Source organism: Lonchura striata, chromosome 1A (genome assembly GCF_050655825.1).
Source record: "Lonchura striata isolate lonStrDom1 chromosome 1A, ASM5065582v1, whole genome shotgun sequence".
NCBI lineage: Eukaryota > Metazoa > Chordata > Aves > Passeriformes > Estrildidae > Lonchura > Lonchura striata.
In genome coordinates, this window is record NC_140741.1 from 43,129,395 (window position 1) to 43,147,738 (window position 18,344).

The 18,344-nt window shown below is 40.9% G+C and overlaps 1 protein-coding gene and 1 long non-coding RNA gene across 4 annotated transcripts in view; one reads left to right on the top strand and one right to left on the bottom strand.

The window, feature by feature from the left end:
- Positions 1-7,909: 7,909 nt before the first annotated feature.
- On the bottom strand, positions 7,910-8,588 carry LOC110479859 (uncharacterized). The gene is made up of 2 exons (XR_002467015.4): positions 8,386-8,588; positions 7,910-8,124 (listed from the first exon to the last, which is right to left on the bottom strand). It is a non-coding gene; the product is annotated as an uncharacterized LOC110479859 (long non-coding RNA).
- Positions 8,589-8,622: 34 nt separating this feature from the next.
- Positions 8,623-18,344, top strand: part of ANO6 (anoctamin 6) — a 70,119-nt gene continuing 60,397 nt past the window's right edge. Inside the window, exon 1 of one of the 3 annotated variants that reach the window (XM_021547411.3) lies at positions 8,623-8,784. In XM_021547411.3, the coding sequence (XP_021403086.3) occupies positions 8,700-8,784 (85 nt within the window). In that variant the 5' untranslated portion in view covers positions 8,623-8,699. The remainder of the gene's footprint in view (positions 8,785-18,344) is intronic. The other 2 variants (XM_085570256.1, XM_077783485.2) reach the window with 2 other exon arrangements.

Here is an 18,344-nt window from a genome sequence, read left to right on the forward strand (position 1 = left end):
ATTTCTTATATTTTTTTCCACAGCCAGCCATGGGCCCTTTCTGAGTATGGGATAGTGGCACAATCACACCTTTAGATTGACCAGCTCCTGTTAGTTTTCACTTTAACCATCAGGTGAATGCTTTTAAAGACTTTTTTTTCTTGTTCATGTAATTTCATGTGCCCACATTTGAAAGAGAGCAAGGCTCTGTTTTATTCCTCTTTATCTTACTCTTGATTTTCTCTGGATAAGTCAGAGGCAAGTTGTTTGTAAGAGGTCATTTCACATCTCAGTTGTGAGGACATTCATGAAAAGCCACATTTTGCGCTTGTTTGTCCTCTGCAGTTCTGGTGGTTTCACCGGAGATTTGATGGAGGAAATAAGGTCAGGATGCAGCTCTTAGAGTGCAATCCTGCAGAATTTATTCTGGCAAAAAACTGTGGGCTTCCTCCTCCTAATACCCCATGCAATGGAAGGAAACATACGCTCTTCCAAGTGACCATGGAAACTGGTGCCTTGGTTTCCAAGGTGATTTTCTGGCAAGTGGCCGAAGGAGGAAGCATTAACAAAACAGGATCCTGGGCAGCAGAAAGCATCCACATTCCTGGCGATGCAGCAGCCTGCACTGAGGAGGACAAAGCCACAGAGACAAACAGAAAGCTCCTCATTTTAAAATCACCAAAGGTGTCAAACACCTGGCAAAGGATGGGTAACTTGGTCTGTGGTCCCAGCTTCCTCACACATCTATCAATTTCCTTTTCTGCTTCTACCTGGTGAATGAGATCAGTCTTACCCAACTAACATCTTAAGGCTCATATAATCTCACTTTCAATAGAAAACAAGAAAAGCAAAATATCACAAGGAGATAAAAAAGAAGCTGCTTAAAATTTACTCATATCTTGAGGTAAGGAAATTCTCACTCAGTGTATATCTCTATCTATATATATGTATGTATGTATATACATGTGTGTATATGTATATGTATATGTATATATAGATACATATTTAATGCTTCAGAGTAAATAAGAGTAGTTTTCTTTCTTGGCATTTGCAAGACATGGAAGACATGTGAAGAAATATCCATTTCTCCTTAAAGTGCAATAAAGATTCTTTGCAGAGTATGTGGGTAATCCTCCTGGGGCCCCAAAGCAACATAAGCAAAACCCCTTCTTCACATTCTTCAGGAGGAGCAAAACTCTCCTTGTTTGCCTGTCAGTGTAATTCCTTCTTGGAGTAATTTTGAAGTACAGTGATGTGCAACATGACATAACAGAGTGGAGGAGGAGGAAGGACTTGTGACAAGATCATTTCCTTTTGCAACATAGGGAAAGAGGAGTTGACACAGGACGTATATGTGCTCCTCCAACTTCAGTGCAAGCATTAAAGCCTGCCACAGAATGCTCTCACATCATCTGTTGTGGACTCTACTCATTTATACCACTTACATGACCACAAGCCTGTACAATCATAGCATTTAACAGTGGAACAACCCAGAAACAGCAATGCTACTGAAGATTAGATGAAAATTAAGACCATACCTAGCAGAAGAGCAACTCATCCTGATAGAAGAAGTCTGATTGGAAAATAAAGGAAAGCCATTTAAGTGTTAAGTGTAAAATTATACTCATTCTTCAGCTATAAGTAAAGCCATATGAAGTTTGATTGTCAGGTTTTCATTAATGTCAGAAGGTCCTGTTCTATCCCTGCAGGATACAGCTATTGACAAGTTATTTTTAAAATGTTTCATGGCCACAGGATATAATCAAATTATCTTTAAAAGTGCTGGGAAGTATATTTTGACGTTAAGTCACTTAACTAATAGTGGGATTTATTTCAGAATTCCTCTTTCTTCCTCTCTCTCTCTTCAACTTTTAATGGAAAATCTGTGCTTGCAAGTGGTGGGGGAGATGTACAGCAGCAGTCACTGAAAGCACTTTGCTTACCACAAATAGAGAGCTTTACTGAAAGCATGCAGAAGAAGCACTTGCTTCTCCCACTGGAATTGCAGTTAAAATGAACATCGGCTAAGTGCTGGATGCATCAGCCACCACAGTAAGGGGAGGTGATGACAATGAGGGCAGAAGGTGTAACCTGCACAAGTAACTGCCAAGACAAGCTCTTCTGACTTTATCATTGATAAACTCCCATATGCATATTTTTTCCCCAGATAAATTCAGAAAAAATATCTATTCTACTGATAATGGAACAGTAAGTTTATGACACACATTGCTAAGTGGGTTCGGCAGAGTGGAGCTTTCTTAGTTGCTCCACTCTGGGAAGATTATCTGAGTAAGCCCACATGGAAAGAGAAAAGTTAAAAAAGTATTTTATTAAAAAAATATGGTTTATATGAGCAAATTTCTGGAAACATTCTCATTTTTTAATGTGTATTTTTGTGGCAGCTGCAGAGAAAACTATAGTATTATCACAATATTATGGTCACTCTTCAATTCTTCCAGTAAGTTTTATCTCCTTATGTTCAAAAATCCACAAATTTTATCTTTCCAGGACATACAGCTCTTATTTCAAATTAGAAAAACTGTTAAAAACTTCATTGTATACTTCTGGTAGTCAGAACATTCAGCTATGGTTGTGTCATTTCTATGTTGGATTAGATCAAACATATTTCCCAAGTAACTGAGAAAGGGACACTGTAAAAATCACTTAGCAACAAGTGTAGCAAATTATTTATCCTTTCCCAACCAGGGTGTACCTGCACTTGGACACAGCAAAGATGCACAGCATTATTCAAATTAGTTTCACCATTTCAATGGGGTTCAGGTCAGGGCTAAATGCAACTCTCTGCATTTTTTCGGAGCATTAAGACAAAAGCTGTTGTTTGCCCTACAGGTGTGGGCCATAACTTCCCCAGCAGTCAGAGGTGATACCCAGGTAGCACAGCTGGTTCAGAGCAGCTCAGTGTATCCCCAGAACACGCAGAGATCCTAGCCCTGGGTTTGAAAGGCTTGGCCACGTTGGTCATGTAGCCCACCTGGACTAACCAACACAGGTGGGTGACTTTGCCTCCCCCATCACCTACCTATGGCAATGCTGTAGTGTGTGTGCCATTGCAGGGTAAGGCAGGGTGATTGAGATTATACTCTCTCTTGAAGAATTAAAATATCATAAAACTAGGACAGCATACTGCCAAGAAAATGACTGAATGTTATTGTTCATAATTCACCTTTTGAAATAACCTCATTATCTCCCTGAAGTTTAAACATTCTGAACTGAGTTCAGATATTTGTGTTAGAAAAATAACAGTACTTGAACTCTGAGTCTACTATTCTAAGATACACAGTGGCCATGTACATACCTTTCCTAAGAATTAAAAGCTTGGTATTAGGTTAGAAATATCAGACAAAATGTTTGCCAGATGATTACCACATCTACTTACCATACTAAGAACAGCTAGAGAAAGAAGTCAAAAGGAACTCATAGGTAGGAGTCAGCAGAAGACTTGGCAGCCCTTATGAGACTTCTGCATTAAGTAATTACATGCACCACTAGTCTGAGATCCATCATTTATATCCCCTTTTATGCATTGTAGCTCACATTTCCTTGGTGATTGTTATTACCAATTCACTTCAATAGAGGGCAAAAGAGACTAAAGTTGTCATCTCAGACTAGAGGCTGCATGCAAGAGTGAGAATTAAGAAATCTGTGAGGATTACATACAATTGGAAACATAACTGAGGTAAAAGAAAAATACTAAAGTTGTACAGAATTTGGGTAATTTAATTTCCCTTAATGCTTCACTGCTCTCCCTATCTGTGAATCAGACTGAAATAAACACAAGAGCTTGATGAAACAAAATTATCTCAAAACTCTTCACAGTCATTTCTCCCTAGGCTTAAAGAGATTGCAAGCACCAACTTTACAACACAGGAAAAATATATGGTGCGGTGAACTGGAAGAACTGTCTTCTACATTTTCTTTTACTGACTGTTAATGCAGCAAATTTGTGAATAATTTGGTACACATAAGGGAATTTCTTGTAGGGAAATACCATTTTGTTAAGTACATATAATATTTATATATGTATTCTTTATTATTTATTTATTTAGTTTTTATCTTCTCTCTGATTTTGTTCTTCCATTATAGCAGGGGCTTTGCATTTCAAATGATCTCTCTTCTGTTACTGAGTTTCAAAGTTTCAGTAATGGTGTTAAAGTCCCCTGCTTTCAGACACAAAGGCACAATATCCCAGCAGTTATTAAAAAGTCTAATGTTTTATGAAATGTGAAATAATAGACTTTGTTTGGTCCCTGAGATAATTATTTCTTTCATTCCAACTGAGAATGCAGAATAGAAAGACAGCTGCTCTGCAATGAATCCCACAGTGATGAACCACTCCAACTCCTGTATCCTTAAAGAAATCCTCACATAGTGATATTTGTCTCCTGCTGTTTTTCCCAAATTTCATGTGCACTGATACAATTTTCCATAGTGGCCTTAATATATTTCAGTAATTGATAGCTTTCCCACAAAACTCCCTCCAAAGTTTTTGGGTTTTTTTGGAGCACACCTGACCTACCAGTCCTCAGAATCTTCTGTTTGCCTTCTACATGCTCACGGACTTCATTCTGCTAGGCCTATGGTTTAGGCCATATGAATTTTGTCCCCTAGCAGTTTGCTGACACCAAGAAAAACACTTGCATTCAAAATTATCTTGAAGAATGAGGAAGAACTGATCAAATGAGGAAATATTATAAAACCAAAGGTAAAAATGTCCACTTAGGAACAGAAAATCAACTACAGAAATACAAAATGGGAAACTGCCTAACAAAGAGCTTAGCTGCAGAAATTGATCTAAGACTTATTGCAGAGTGCAATAGAAATATGAGTTGACAACTGTGGAAAGACAAAAATTAAAATTGTTGCTGTGGACATGTTAGAAGGAAAATTATGTCCAAAATGGTACAGCAATAGTATCCACTGTGGGTGAGTTCTCACTTAAAATACAGTATTTGTTGTAGAGCATGGTACATTAAAATAAAGGGTGAGGCAATGAAACAAAGTGTACAGAAGTATTGACAGGTATTAGAAATATTAGGAGGGCAGAAATGAAGGATGAGTAGATATAACTGCATAAGCATGACAACAATGGACTATATTCAATTAAAAAATGAACAAATTAACCATATTCATATTAAAGGAAGGGCATAGTCCCCAACAGAAAGATCTAGGACTGTTTCCTGCATTTACCATTCCAGTCAAATCAGACCACAGAGTGCTTGCCAGCAGAAGACTCTACCTCTAACAAAAGAAAGTAGTATCACATCACATCACATACACCATTCCTTTTATTTCTATCCCATCTATAACACAGACTATGACCTTAAGGAACAGACCAGCCTTGCCTAAAATTTATGGAGGTGGAAATAAGCAGAAGTCCAATGCAAAAGAATCATTCATAGTGATTTTTGGTTCTTGGGTACAAAACATCTGTCCAAAGATTAGTTTGTCATTGCTCAAGGGAGATGATGAGGACCTGATATCTGGCATCCCTTCACAGAATCACAGAATTACAGAATAGCTGAGGTTGGAAGTGTCCTCTGCAGATCATCTTGTCCATACCCCTGGCTAAAAGAAGACCACCTGTACTGTGTTCAGGTGCCTTTTGAGTATCTCCAAGGATGGCACTCCATGGCCCCCTGGTCCTCTGTGTTGTACACAAGTGACCCTGCCCAGAACACCTGAACACTTGCTTGTTGGTTCTTGTAATTGTGTGGATGTGAGGGTGTAAAGGAATGTAATCATTGAGAAAAGGACTATGAGTGGGTAAAGCCAATGTACTTAAGAGTTTTTGTGAAACTATATCACCTTCTCCTACCATAGACTCTCACACTGCGTTTTTTACACTAACTTACAATAGAGAGAAAAGCACAGATAGTGATACGTGCTGGAAGGATGCAAGACCTGGTTTTGTCTAATCTGGATGAGAAAAGCTTCAGAGGCATTAAGTATGACAAATAATTTTTCATCATGTGCCTCACATTTTGAACATGTGCTGTTACCTGTTTGAACACCAGGATATGCTCAAACCCACCTTACTGCTGGGGGCTGGACCAGACCGGTGGCTGACAGCAAGTTTTTGATGCTTAGTGCCAGATTCTTTGTCAAAGGCCCTGTGACTCAGAGCTCCTGGTGCCAGCCCAGATCCACGCCAGTTAAAGACTTGGTGCCTGTGCCAAAATTTTGTCACTACTGGGCTAAACAATCCCTTTTATTCTCTTCCTGACCTATATTGTTACAGTTGCTATGAAACCCTTACCCATGGAAGCAATTTTTCCACTGGCTCCATGGACTGTCTCTGTTTCTCACTACTGGGAAGTTTTATTTCTTCAATAAAATTGAATACAGTCCTGCTTGAGCTGGGGTGGAGATTAGTTAGTCTAACTCTTTCATTTCAGACAACTTTTGATAAACTTAGCTAGAGTTAACCCAACTGCAATTCATTGAGTGGATCTTTTGCTGTTATCCATCTGACAAAGAGATGGCAGCAGGGTGGTGCTGTTGCATTTTTGTCTTAATTTACTTTTTTTAAAATCTGTTTTTCAGGAGTAACAAACCTGAGCTTCTGAGGCTTAGGTGTTTTACCAAAATTACACATAGAAATATCTGCATCAGGTACAAAGTCAAAAAACAAATAGCTATGCATTTTCCAACATACATGCTTTTCATGTGAATTTTACACACAATATTCTCCTTGGTTTTTGAGGTATATGCACAACTCATCTCTGTAATCTATGAAATTGAACATTCAGGTATTGAAGGCTGAATGAAGCCTACAAAATCTTTATGTTCTGTAAGTACTGAGAGAAATCTTTATGCTGGGAGCAGGAGGTGAATCCTCTACCTGTATTTTTAGTAGAATCAAGTTAAATAAAACCCCACATTTTGTTAAGGCCTGGTTTTGAAGTGCTCTTTTTTTTTTTTTTTTTTTTTTTGTTGAACTTTGCTATTATTGGATTATATTTTCATTCATTAAATGTGAAAATGGGAAGTATGTAGCCAAGGTAACAATGATGTCCCTGGAGAGTATCCAAGTGCACAAATCTCACATCATCATCCTAAACCAAGCTGTATCTTGACTGTAACCTGCACTCTTCCCATCATTTATGAAACAAGATCTCACCAGCCAGGACCACATTTTGGGGAGGACCTACAAGAAAAGGGGGCAGCTGAATATTACACAATACAGGTGCATAAAAATGTTACTGCAACTGTGTGCCAGGCACATCAAAACCGTGATGTGTCTGCAAATGAGTCATCTTGGAGTGAACACTCCTGGCTGGGAGCGACGTAACTCACTCTCTCCCCATAATCTCACAGAGCATGAAACTTGACAGGCAAGTGAGTAAGGCATGTTCTTCAGTGGTCAGAGGCAGATTGGATGTGTCGCAGGGCAGCACATTAGGTTTTTAACTTGGGACACAAAAGAACAAATCTTGCTATGCATCATTATCCCCCCACCATATTGCCCTCCTTCTCTGGTTCAGTTCTGTGAGTCTTTCCTAATCTGAGTGAGAAAAATGCGCAGTGTCAGATGGTGCAGATAACGATAATACCAGCGAGGCATTATCAACAGGGCAAAAGCAGTAGCTTCTGCTCTGATGCATTTGCAGACCACTTCTGTCTTTAAGGAGACTATGAGAGATCTTTGCCAAGCAGAGCTGATTCAAAACTCTGCAATTAATTTTCTGAACTATTTTTTTTGCTGAAAGTGCTTGCATTTAGACTTGCTGTAATGCCAAGCCCTGCTGTGACTCTAACCACAACAGACTGACAGCAGATAACTATATTAACAAGCAATGAGCTTATCTGACAAGAGGCTTTTCATCCAGTTTCTTGTGTGTACACTTTAAACATCCTGAGTCCTGTGAGTCATTTTGGTATCAACAATAGACTGGAGAGTGAAAATAGATTGCTTACAGGGTTTTTACTGCTTTCTGTAGGAAAAAAGCATCAAATGGTATCTTGTACTTCTTATCTTCTCCTTTCCCCAAATATTGCTCCTCCATTTCTTCAATCCATTTTCACAGTCTTATTTCCATTTCTTTCCACAATACCACCTCAGTCCAGTTCCTGTCTAGGCATTCCTCCAGATGTCTTGCAGTTTTAGGAACTCTTTACTTGCTCCTGGAACCAACACATGTGAGTAGATGAGTATATTGATGAGTACTTAAATCCCTTGTTAAATCCCTGCGGTATTCCTGCATAGCGACAATTCTGCATTCTCTGGGTTGCAAAATTATCCTAGATTGTGTCTGGAGGCTAAGATGGAGATGAGGACAACCTCTTCCCTCTGATATAGTCATCAGCGAGTTGAATACATTACTAGAGCTCTAGAGGTTGGCTTTTTATTCAGTACTTGAGCATTCCCCCTTCAATTTCCATTACCTTTTCCAAACAGCTCTACTTGTTGCTGCATCTGTAGGCTCCACATTTTCAGCAGTATTTTCCAGTGGCGAGCCCTTCAATGCTTGGGTGCGTATTTTGGCACATTTTTGAAAGACCCAGGGCTTCCGAGGGAGCCGGCGGCCCCGCTGGCCGCGGCGCGGGCCGTGCCCGGCGGGGCGGGGCCCCTCCTGCCGGGAAGGTGCGGGTGGCCGCCCGCCCCCCGCCGCCGCTCCGCCCCGGGGCTGGCGGGGCGCGGGGCGGGCTCGCTCCCCGGCGGCAGGGGAGCGGGCGCGGGGCACCGCAACTTCGCCGGGATGAACGTGGAGAACCAGGATGTGCTGCTGGATCTGGAGGGGGAGGAGGAGGAGGAAGATGATGATAATGATGATGGGGAGATCGGTGAGTAGGAGGCTGGCGCGGGGAGGGTCCCCCCTGGACAGCGGGCTCATCCCCGGGCGGCTGTGGCTCGGCGAGGGCTACAGCCCTGGGAAGCCCCGGCGGGGCCGGTGCCGGTGCCGCGGCGGGGAGAGCACCTGGCGGCGCCGCGCCCGGGCTGTGCCGGCCGGGGCCGGGAGCCGCTGGCAGGCAGGGAGCCCGCACCGCTGCGCGCTTCCTTCCGCCAAAACTACGGAGGATTTCTCCGCGTGAAATACGGGATGTCTTTGTCCCTGCTGGCGAGTGTGCCGGGAGTGGTTGCCTTAGGGAGCGCCGTGGCGATCCTGTTTCCGTAGCATCGGCACTGCTTGATGGGCGAGAAGAACGGAAAACTTTGCCCGTTCCTTTCCCTCTGACCTGGGAGAAACGCGTGAGAGGGGGCAGAAACAGCGCTTTGCAGGGAGGGCGATGCCGGAGAGCTTTGGTGTGGCAGTGATCTCCCAGCACAGGCACAACCCGCCGGTGCCTTGGTCCTTGGGAAAATACAAACGCGATCGCCTGCGCACGCCCCGGAGCTCGCAGCATCCCTTTTCTCCCCGCGCTGCCTGTCTGGCGTGCCTTGGCTTGACACCGCGCTAAAGAGAAGGGTGATCACAGAACGGCTTGGGATGGAGAGACCTTGAAGATTATCCAGTTCCAGCACACCTGCCATAGGCAGGGACACCTTCCAGCAGACCAGGTTGCTCATTGCTCCATCCTAGCTGGCCTTAAACACAATCGGGGAAGAGGCATCCAGAACTTCTCTGGGCAGCCTCTTCCAGTGCCTCACCATCCTCACAGTAAAGAGGTTTTTTCTAATATTTAATCTAAACCTTCCCTCCTTCAGTGACACTACTCACTCCCTCCAGAACAAACCAACAAAACAGAGTAAAATGTAAGAGGAAATTGGAAAAAGAAAGATAGTGATTTTGCTGGAGGGAAAAAGAAGGCATATTGTGTCTGCCAGAAAAGCAGACATTAAAATGGACAGAGAGTTTTAAATTCAAAGTGTATGTTAGTCTTGTTCCAATGCCAGTAGCCCAGGACAATGACATTGTATTTACTGTGGGAATGAATTCTATTAAAGTATTTCCAGAAAACAGCCCAAAAGGGGTTGTTTCTCAGCTGGTTCAGACTGAAGGGGCCTGTTTATTTCACTGAAGAGATACAGATTTACTTCAGTTCAGAAGCTGTTTTTCAGCTGCAGTAGCCAAGATAGTCTAAAGCCTTTTATTTCTAGTGAACACTTAAAATAAATCTAACAAATGAGGAATGCAGTCAAAAGTCACTTAGAAACAAGCAGAACCTGGATCTGTATATATAAATTTTAACAAATAAAAAGGGTTTCTGCTCATTATTGTTCAAAAGGCTGTGAATGTTTTCACTGAAAAGCACATATTTTTGATGATTTTTTAATATTTGGTCTGAATTTCTGCATTTGTAAAAAAATTTAGTGTCATAAACTCTCTCTGATACTCTCATTGACTCCAAATACTAATCCTTAATAATGGTAAATACAACTTGCCATATTTATTCAGTTAGCTCACTCCAGAAGTGTATAAAGTTTGAGCCTCACCCAATGTCTGTGGAAATCAGGGAATGTCTTTCCTCCAACATTATTAGCCTTTGTTTCAGATGGGAGTACCCATTGGCTTACAGTAATAGTCCAAAGACAAATCCATTTTTCCATATGAAGTGAGGCAAAGGTATTGTTTGACTCCACTCCCTGCATTTAAAGGGTGGATCAGCACTGCAGTGTGTTAATCAACATCTGTCTTTTCCATTCTTCACCCCAGAGAACAACTGAATTTTTCCTACTCATAACTCTTTATCCAACTTGGGGATAGTTCAGCTCTCAGAGCCAGCGAATCATGAGTTTTATATACTGTATACAACAGTTTGGAACAACTCATGCTATGTGGCAAAATTGCCTAAAAATTGTGCAGTGATGATTTAATGAGTTGTTACACAGCACCTGGCTTTGTCACTTTTGCTACTCTGCCTTGCAAAATGAATGTGTAACTGTCTTAAGGTTTTTATGCTAGCTATAATGACAGGAGAACTATTTTGTTAGTCTGACAAATATGTTAATCACCTCCAGTTTTATTTTGCCACTTGCATCCGCATTTTTCCCAAGGACACCATCCCTGGTTCAGGAAGTAAGCAGGATTTCTGAGTTCTTTCCAGTTATATTCAAGGTTAATCCAAAGTGTTTATAGCTCTTCAGAAAAGCATTATTATGGAATATTGAAGTTTGTAGTCATGGCACATAAAGGGAGCGATCTGTCTCATTTTGGCATACAGTTATTTTGGTTATCCATGCTGGTGACTAGCAAACCACTCTTGTCAGAAGCAGTCTTAGGCAGGCATCCAGAGAAAGAGCTGTACTCAAGTCCCAGTCCACAGGGAGGTACCAGAGCTGCTCTGCCTGTTGTACAGAGCTTGAAACTAATTGCTTGGATCAGAGCTGTGCTTAGGGAAGAAAGACTTGTCCTAAGGTTAGACTTTTTGGCAAGTTGAAACTTATTCTTTCCAATGTTTAAGCAAGATGGGCAACTTTTTGATTTGGACTCAGGATGTTTTCAAGAGGATTTTTGCATCAGTGGCATAATTTTTTTTCCATAATTTATTCTTTCCCTGGTGCAAATTTCACACCATATCCAAATTTGTTTGTTTGTGTTTGAGGATTTACAGAATATTTGAGCATGGTTTCCAGAAAAATTAACTTGTGCAGACAATAGCCAGAGGCATCCATCCTGACTACTTATCTGACAAGAAATGCTTTTGTCCTCATAGGGATGTGTTAGCAACTTGCTTATGCTTTGTGGTCTTGGTTTTACTCAAATATATTTGCTTTTTGAGCCTTCAGTCTACATCTTGTCATCTTTTGATATTGCTGCAATAATGACCATTCCATGCTTTATAGATGGCCAAGAAAAGGATGTTCATGTATCAGCCTTTTTCTTCTCACACAGTGTGCTAATGAGGATTCAGGGAGAATTCCAGCTCTTCTTTCTAAAAAGGCTTTCATGTTGTTGTTCAGGACACATTTTTAGCAACTACAATAAAAATGTACAGAAGTACTGGTTTCTTCAAGAAACATAAATTGTGGAGTCGCAGTCTAAGATAACCAGTTTTGTTCAGCTCACTGTACAACTGGAACCCTGCCCTGAGGAGTGATGTAATCCAAATGGCATAGAGTAGGCATTTTCACTTCCTTACTTTGCTCACTGTTACGTCCTCTGCTTGTTTCCTCATGGCATATACTTCATTTAGTCATGCTGCCTGGCCAGAGCTTTTATTTTTTCCTTTTCAATAGTTCAAATAACATGATGTTTCTAGTGTGATTCTACAAATATTATTGATATCATATACTGTACTCCAATATGATCATGTACCATACCCACAGTATCCTCTAAGTTACTCAATTTTTCCTTCATGATTCTATGAAGTTGGCAATTCTCTACAGAAGTCTTCTAAAGGCAATGGAAAGCCTAAATATTTAAATTCTTTTTCTCAGTAGTATGGCTTTGTCCTGCAATTTATTAGCATAATCCCTACCTTTGGAAAATTTCAAAGGGGCCAGATCTAATAATTTTTTAGCATGCAAGAGTTTATAAGCAGATTTTTTTAAAAAGTGATTCTGTTTCTGAATGGACACTTTCTTCCTTTTCAGTCTACCTACAGTAGTAGTGAGTAAAACTGCCCCAGTGGAGTAATTTTACACCTGGTTTTCTTCTCTTTTGCTTCTCATACTTGCAATCAACTTAAAAATGATTGAGGCATATTGCAGTTCTCTATTCTCCTGAAGATGGCAATACACTGTCTGATGAGCTGAGAATCAAGAATTTCTGCTCCCTGCATTCTGTCACCCTGTTCTCGTGCACGTACATCTCTGCGTGCTGTGTGTACATTCCTGTAGAAACAAGCAGGAATGTAGACACATGGTCTCAGTTATTCTAAATTATTGTTGGGGCAGTGAGAGACTCTTCCTGATGAGCTGGGACTTGTACAGGTTCGGGAAGCACTGGCCTGTTACACTGGTCAACACCTAAATTACTTTTCATGCCTTCATGTCCTTTCTCTTATATCTGTTAAACTGATGATTTACCTACATTTCTTTGTCTCTTCATACTTCGGTATTTTTCTCTCCTGAAATTCTGCTACTTCACCTTTGCAGAATCTAGGCCACAGGTGAGTATACAATACAAGCCACACAATGATATCAACCTTGTCACCAAGTGTGGTTCCATTTACACTTTTACATTTCTGGTACCACTCAGTTTTTAATGCTGATTAAATTATTTTTTCTGAAAAACTCCTAAAAACCAAATGGTAAGAATATAAATATTTAATTGCAATATAATTACCAGTTTGCAACGATTTATAATTCATAAATTCTAGAGGAGATCAGAGAATCAGGCGGGAATTTAGGAAAATTATGCAAACTTTCATACATATATCCAATTTTAATCTATTTTAAAAGAGTTTTTACCATACCTGAATTCACAGTTATCCATGAAAAATTTCCCGTATTGTGAAAGTATTCTTTGTTCTTGTGTTTTGAATTTAGCTGTACTCAGCAGATGAGTGCATTTTACAGGTAAGTGTACAAACTGTAGGAGGACTTATCTGCCAGTGTATTAGCTTGTGCAAATTGCACAACTTTAATAGTAATAGTTTTGTTTCTTTTCCTAGTTATTAAGTAATAAATTTTATGGTGGATATTTATCACAAGTCATTCCCTGAAATTGTTCCTCTATTTACACAAGCCACAAATTCCTTTAAGAGGAAAAGTACACTGTTATGCTCAACAACTTAAGATTTTTTTAAATTACTTTTCAAGCATTGCCATTTGTAAAAAAGAAAACTCATTAAATTCAATATGTAGGAAAAAGCCAGAGTTTTGTTACATGGTCCAGAGCTCCAGCAGTTCTATAATGTTACAGTTACTAAAAGTAATGCAACCAAAAGCTCACAAGAAACTCCCCTAATATCAGTTGATTTGAACTTTATGCAGAATATGAAAATGCAGCTAGAGAACCTAAATTTGAAGAGACTGGAGACTTGGAAGGGAAGATGTACACATGCCGTAACAGATGTTGTGTTTCCACACAAAAGGACCTTACAAGAGTAATTAGAGAAGAATTACTAATAAGATCTGTTACTATATGCCTGGGAAATTCTTAGAATCAAAGAAAGGATAAAATTGGAAGGCACCATGGTGAGTCATTAATCCAACCTCCCTGCTCAAGCAGGGTCATCCTAGAACACATTGCAGAGGGTTGTGTTCAGATGGTTCTTGAATATCTCCAGTGAGGGAGACTCCACAACCTCTCTGAACAAGCTGTTCAAGAGAATGGTCACTAGCACAGTAAAGTTCTTCCTCCTATTCCTGTGCATCTCTTTCTGCCCATTGCCTCTTGTCCTATTGCTTGGCACCACCAAGAAGAGCCTGGAAGCATCCTTTTGACACCATCCCTTCAGATCCTGATAGACATTGACAAAGTCCCCTCTCAGTCACTTCTCAAGACTGAACAGGCACAGCTCCCTCAGCCTTTCCTCACAGGAGAGATGTTCCATTCCCCTGATCATCTCTCTCACCCCCTGTGGGACCCACTCCAGGAGCTCCACGTCTCTCTTGCATTGAGGAGACCAGAACTGGACACAGCACTCCAGATGTGCCTCAGCAGGGCTGAGTGGAGGGGCGGGATCACCTCCCTGGAGCTGCTGGCAGTGCTCTTCCCAATGCAGCCCAGGATTCCATTGGCCTTCCTGGCCACAAGGGCACTGCTGGCTCATGGACAGCTTGTTGTCCACCAGGATCCCCAGGTCCTTCTCCACAGATCTGCTTCCCAGCAGACAGGCCCTGAGGCTGTGCTGGTGCAGTGGGTTGTTTTTCCCCAGGTGCAGGATCCTGCATTTGCCTTTGCTGAATTTCAGACAGTTCCTCTCTGCCCATCTCTCCAATCTATTGAGATCCTTCTGCAGGGCTGCACAGACCTCTGGGGTGTCAGCCACTCCTCACAGCTTTCTGTTGTCCATAAAGTTGTTATAATTTATGCCATTCAATAAAGTTATAATTAAAATCACCTCATCATACTATTTCCTCATACCGGCCAATTCCTTGGAAATGATAGGTGGCATGCTGTGCACTGAAGGTCTAGTTTGCCACTAGAAAAACCCCAAGGGAGTCTGATACTAAAATGGGTGTTTTCTGCTGTGATTTAAAAAAATAGAACCAAACAGAAGGGTGCATTTTTTTTTACATGGCATAAATTAAATAGTCTTGTACCCCTTAAAAAAGTCAAATAAAGTAGCATTAGCCTAAGTTTGGGATTAACTGGTATAGTCAGGAAAAGGGGTTACTAATTGCTGTGCTTTTTACATAATGCACAAATAATACAACTAAATATTGTGTGCTTGACATGAGAAAACCTTTAGAAAAGGTGCTTCAGGCCTTAAGCATATGGAACTGCTGCAGTTGCATGTTTAACAAGATAAATTATTTAACAGAGAGTGAATGTCAAGGAGGACAGCTCTGAAGAAGATGCAATGGGTTGGTTTGTGTGCTGTTCTTACATTGAGAAAACAAAGGTTAGGGGAGAAGTATTATGCAAGTTCTGGGCTCTGTATCTTGATTAATAGAAAAAATCAGATTATTTTTAGTGGACTGTCACTAGTGCTACAGTGCATGTCTTTGGCATGGTCCTTTCTAATAATGTATATTGCTGTACAAAATATACATTATTAAACTGATATTTTATATATATTTGTTAATATAAATTTTTTTTTAAATATTCACTAGAGGCCAAATATTCCATGGGCCTAATATCACTTGCAGTTTTTAGGGTTTTCTGCTTCAAACTTAGTCTTAGTATGAATGCAGGTGGAACAGTCTTACCTCTGAAGAGAGTGAGCTCATCTGATGCATTGGCTGCAAGGGGAGACTGCTCAGACTTTGCTACTGTCTGGTGTTCTGGTTCCAGTCTGATGGATCTGGAAGTTGAATTGAAAACTGGAGGCTGCAATGTCACAAACATCTGAAGCAGCACAAACTGGTTTGGCTACAAAAAGAAGTATACCCACCCACAGACACCCCACAGCAGCAGCCCAAGTCTCCTTGGCATTCTGGCCTTATCTTTCACTGGGGAGGCTTGGTGCCAGTGTGGTAGGAATGCAAAGCTGCAGAGAAGGACACTGCACACTTTATCTTCTTATTGCTGCTGTCTGTGGTAAATTAAAATTGGCAGTCATGCACACTGCCACCAAACAATAGATTGTTTTAGGTAGTCTAAGAATGCAAGTATCTAAGCATAGATCTATTGTCTTTTCCACCCCTCACAATTTACTCAGGCATCCCACATCTCTCTGAAGGCTTTGTGACAGAAGAAGTGTCTTGATTGTATCCCAAGGGAATATACAGACATCTGAAATATGTTTTTGCTTAATTCAATGGAATGACTTTTTTCTTACCTACCCCATTCTCAAGTATTTGATAACAGCAGTACACATATAGGCATGGTTCCCAACGGGCCTTGAGAAGTGAGCTCCTGAGGCATCCTTAATGAGTGCCAGATTCAAATTGGAAAATTAATAAAATATATTAAACTGTAAACTGAACTTTAAGAAGTGTAGTTACAAGCCTGCTGGACCATAAACATTCATTTAATTGTTTTCGTGACTCACATAGTAGAAACAATAGCTTAGTTTCAGAATGTTGTGTAAAGGCCCTTCAATTTAGTTTTTACATTAAATACAATTAAAATAATTTCCAACTAAACCACTATTCATCAACATTATTTAGACACAAGTGAAAATTAAAGTTTTGTAAGAACTGCCACCAACAGCAGATTTAGCTTTGCTTTTACTGTTTCCCTTCCTTTCATTTTTTATAGATGGAATTCATCTGGCCCCATTAATCTGGTTAGTCAGGTTCTCCAGCATTTTTTAGATATGATTTATTATGGGACATTAAATATTTGCATAGGAGACTGCTTACATTACAGTTATCAGAATGAGCTGAGCAGCAGTGTTCTGCTGTAGGAAACAGCTACTACCTCTTTTGTGTTTGGTGCTGTTTGTGACCAGCTGGTGCAGCAGGCTAAATGCCTGGAAAACTTGAGTTCCCATAGTTTGTGTCTGTCCTGCAGGCTTCCAGCATGGTGGACATAGATCATAGAATCACAGAATAGTTTGTGTTGGAAGGTTCTTTAAAGCTCATCTAGTCCAGCCCTGCTGCCAAGAGCCCCATCTTCAACTATCAGGTTGCTCAGGGCCCCATCTAGTCTGGCCTTTAATGCTTCCAGGGATGGGGCATCGGCCACCTATGGGCAACCTGTTCCAGTGTGTCACCAACCTCATTGTTAAAAACTTGTTCCTTATAAGTAGACTGAGTCTACCCTCTTGTAGCCTAAAACCATTAACCCTTGTCCTGTCTCTAAAGGCCCTACTAAAAAAACTGTCCCCACCTTGCTTATAGGCCTCCAGTTAGTCCTAAAATGACACAATAAGGTTTCTGCAGACCCTTCTCTTCAGACTGAAAGCTCTTGGTTCTTTTTCCACAGCTGCAGCAAAGACCTGTGACCTATCCCTCAACCATTACTATTTTGGGAAATTACAGTCAGATAAGGAATCTTCACTGTCTAGGAAGAGTGGGAGCAAGAAGTGCTTGTGTTGAGATACCCTGCACCTGTGTGCAGGTGTGATGATACTAATGGACTTGTGTCACGAGAAGGGGATAAGATTAGTGACTTTTCAGTGGGTGAAATATTGTGGATTCTTTCCTTCCTTTGTGAGAGGAATAGTAACTAAAAAATGTCGTCTGGGTTGCAGATCAGGTTGGAAAGTATGAGAAGTGATTTTATAACAGTGGTGTAGCAACCCTACTAAAGATGTTGGGAATTGATATTAGTAATCCAAGGGTGTGCTAACACAGTGGAGGAGTTAAGAGTCATGAGCAAACAGCCTGTGGAGAAGCTGTGGTCTGTTACTGGTCATTCAAGAAAGCCTGAGATAAACATCAGACTTGACTTTAAATCAGTGGAGAGACTCATGTAACACAAACCAAGGTCTTCCCTGAAGGTTCTCACAAAATAAGAAGTGTTGAAGTAAGTAAAGAGTAAGGAAATGGAAGTGAAGGCAAAACATGTTGAGTTCTGAGTATGGACTGAGAAAGAAAGCAATTAAAAGTGAAAGAGGAAGATCTATTGACAGTATTCACAAGGGGAGGGCTGGCCAGAGTAGCTATTAAGAAGCAGTTGTTTACTGTGGGTGGTGAGGCACTGGAACAAATTCCCCAAAGGAGTTGGAATGCCATATGCCTGGGAGTATACAGGGCCAGGCTGGATGGAACTTTGAGCAACCTGTCTAGTGGAATGTGTCCCTGTCCATGGCAGGAGGGTTGGGAAATTGTATTTAAGGTTCCTGCCAACCCAAGCCATTCTGTGATTCTATGATTCTGTAGTTATATTCACCTATTTATCTGGTCAGGAACTCATTAAGCAGTGGCATAAAGATTCTTCCAGTTGAGTTCATCAGGAAAA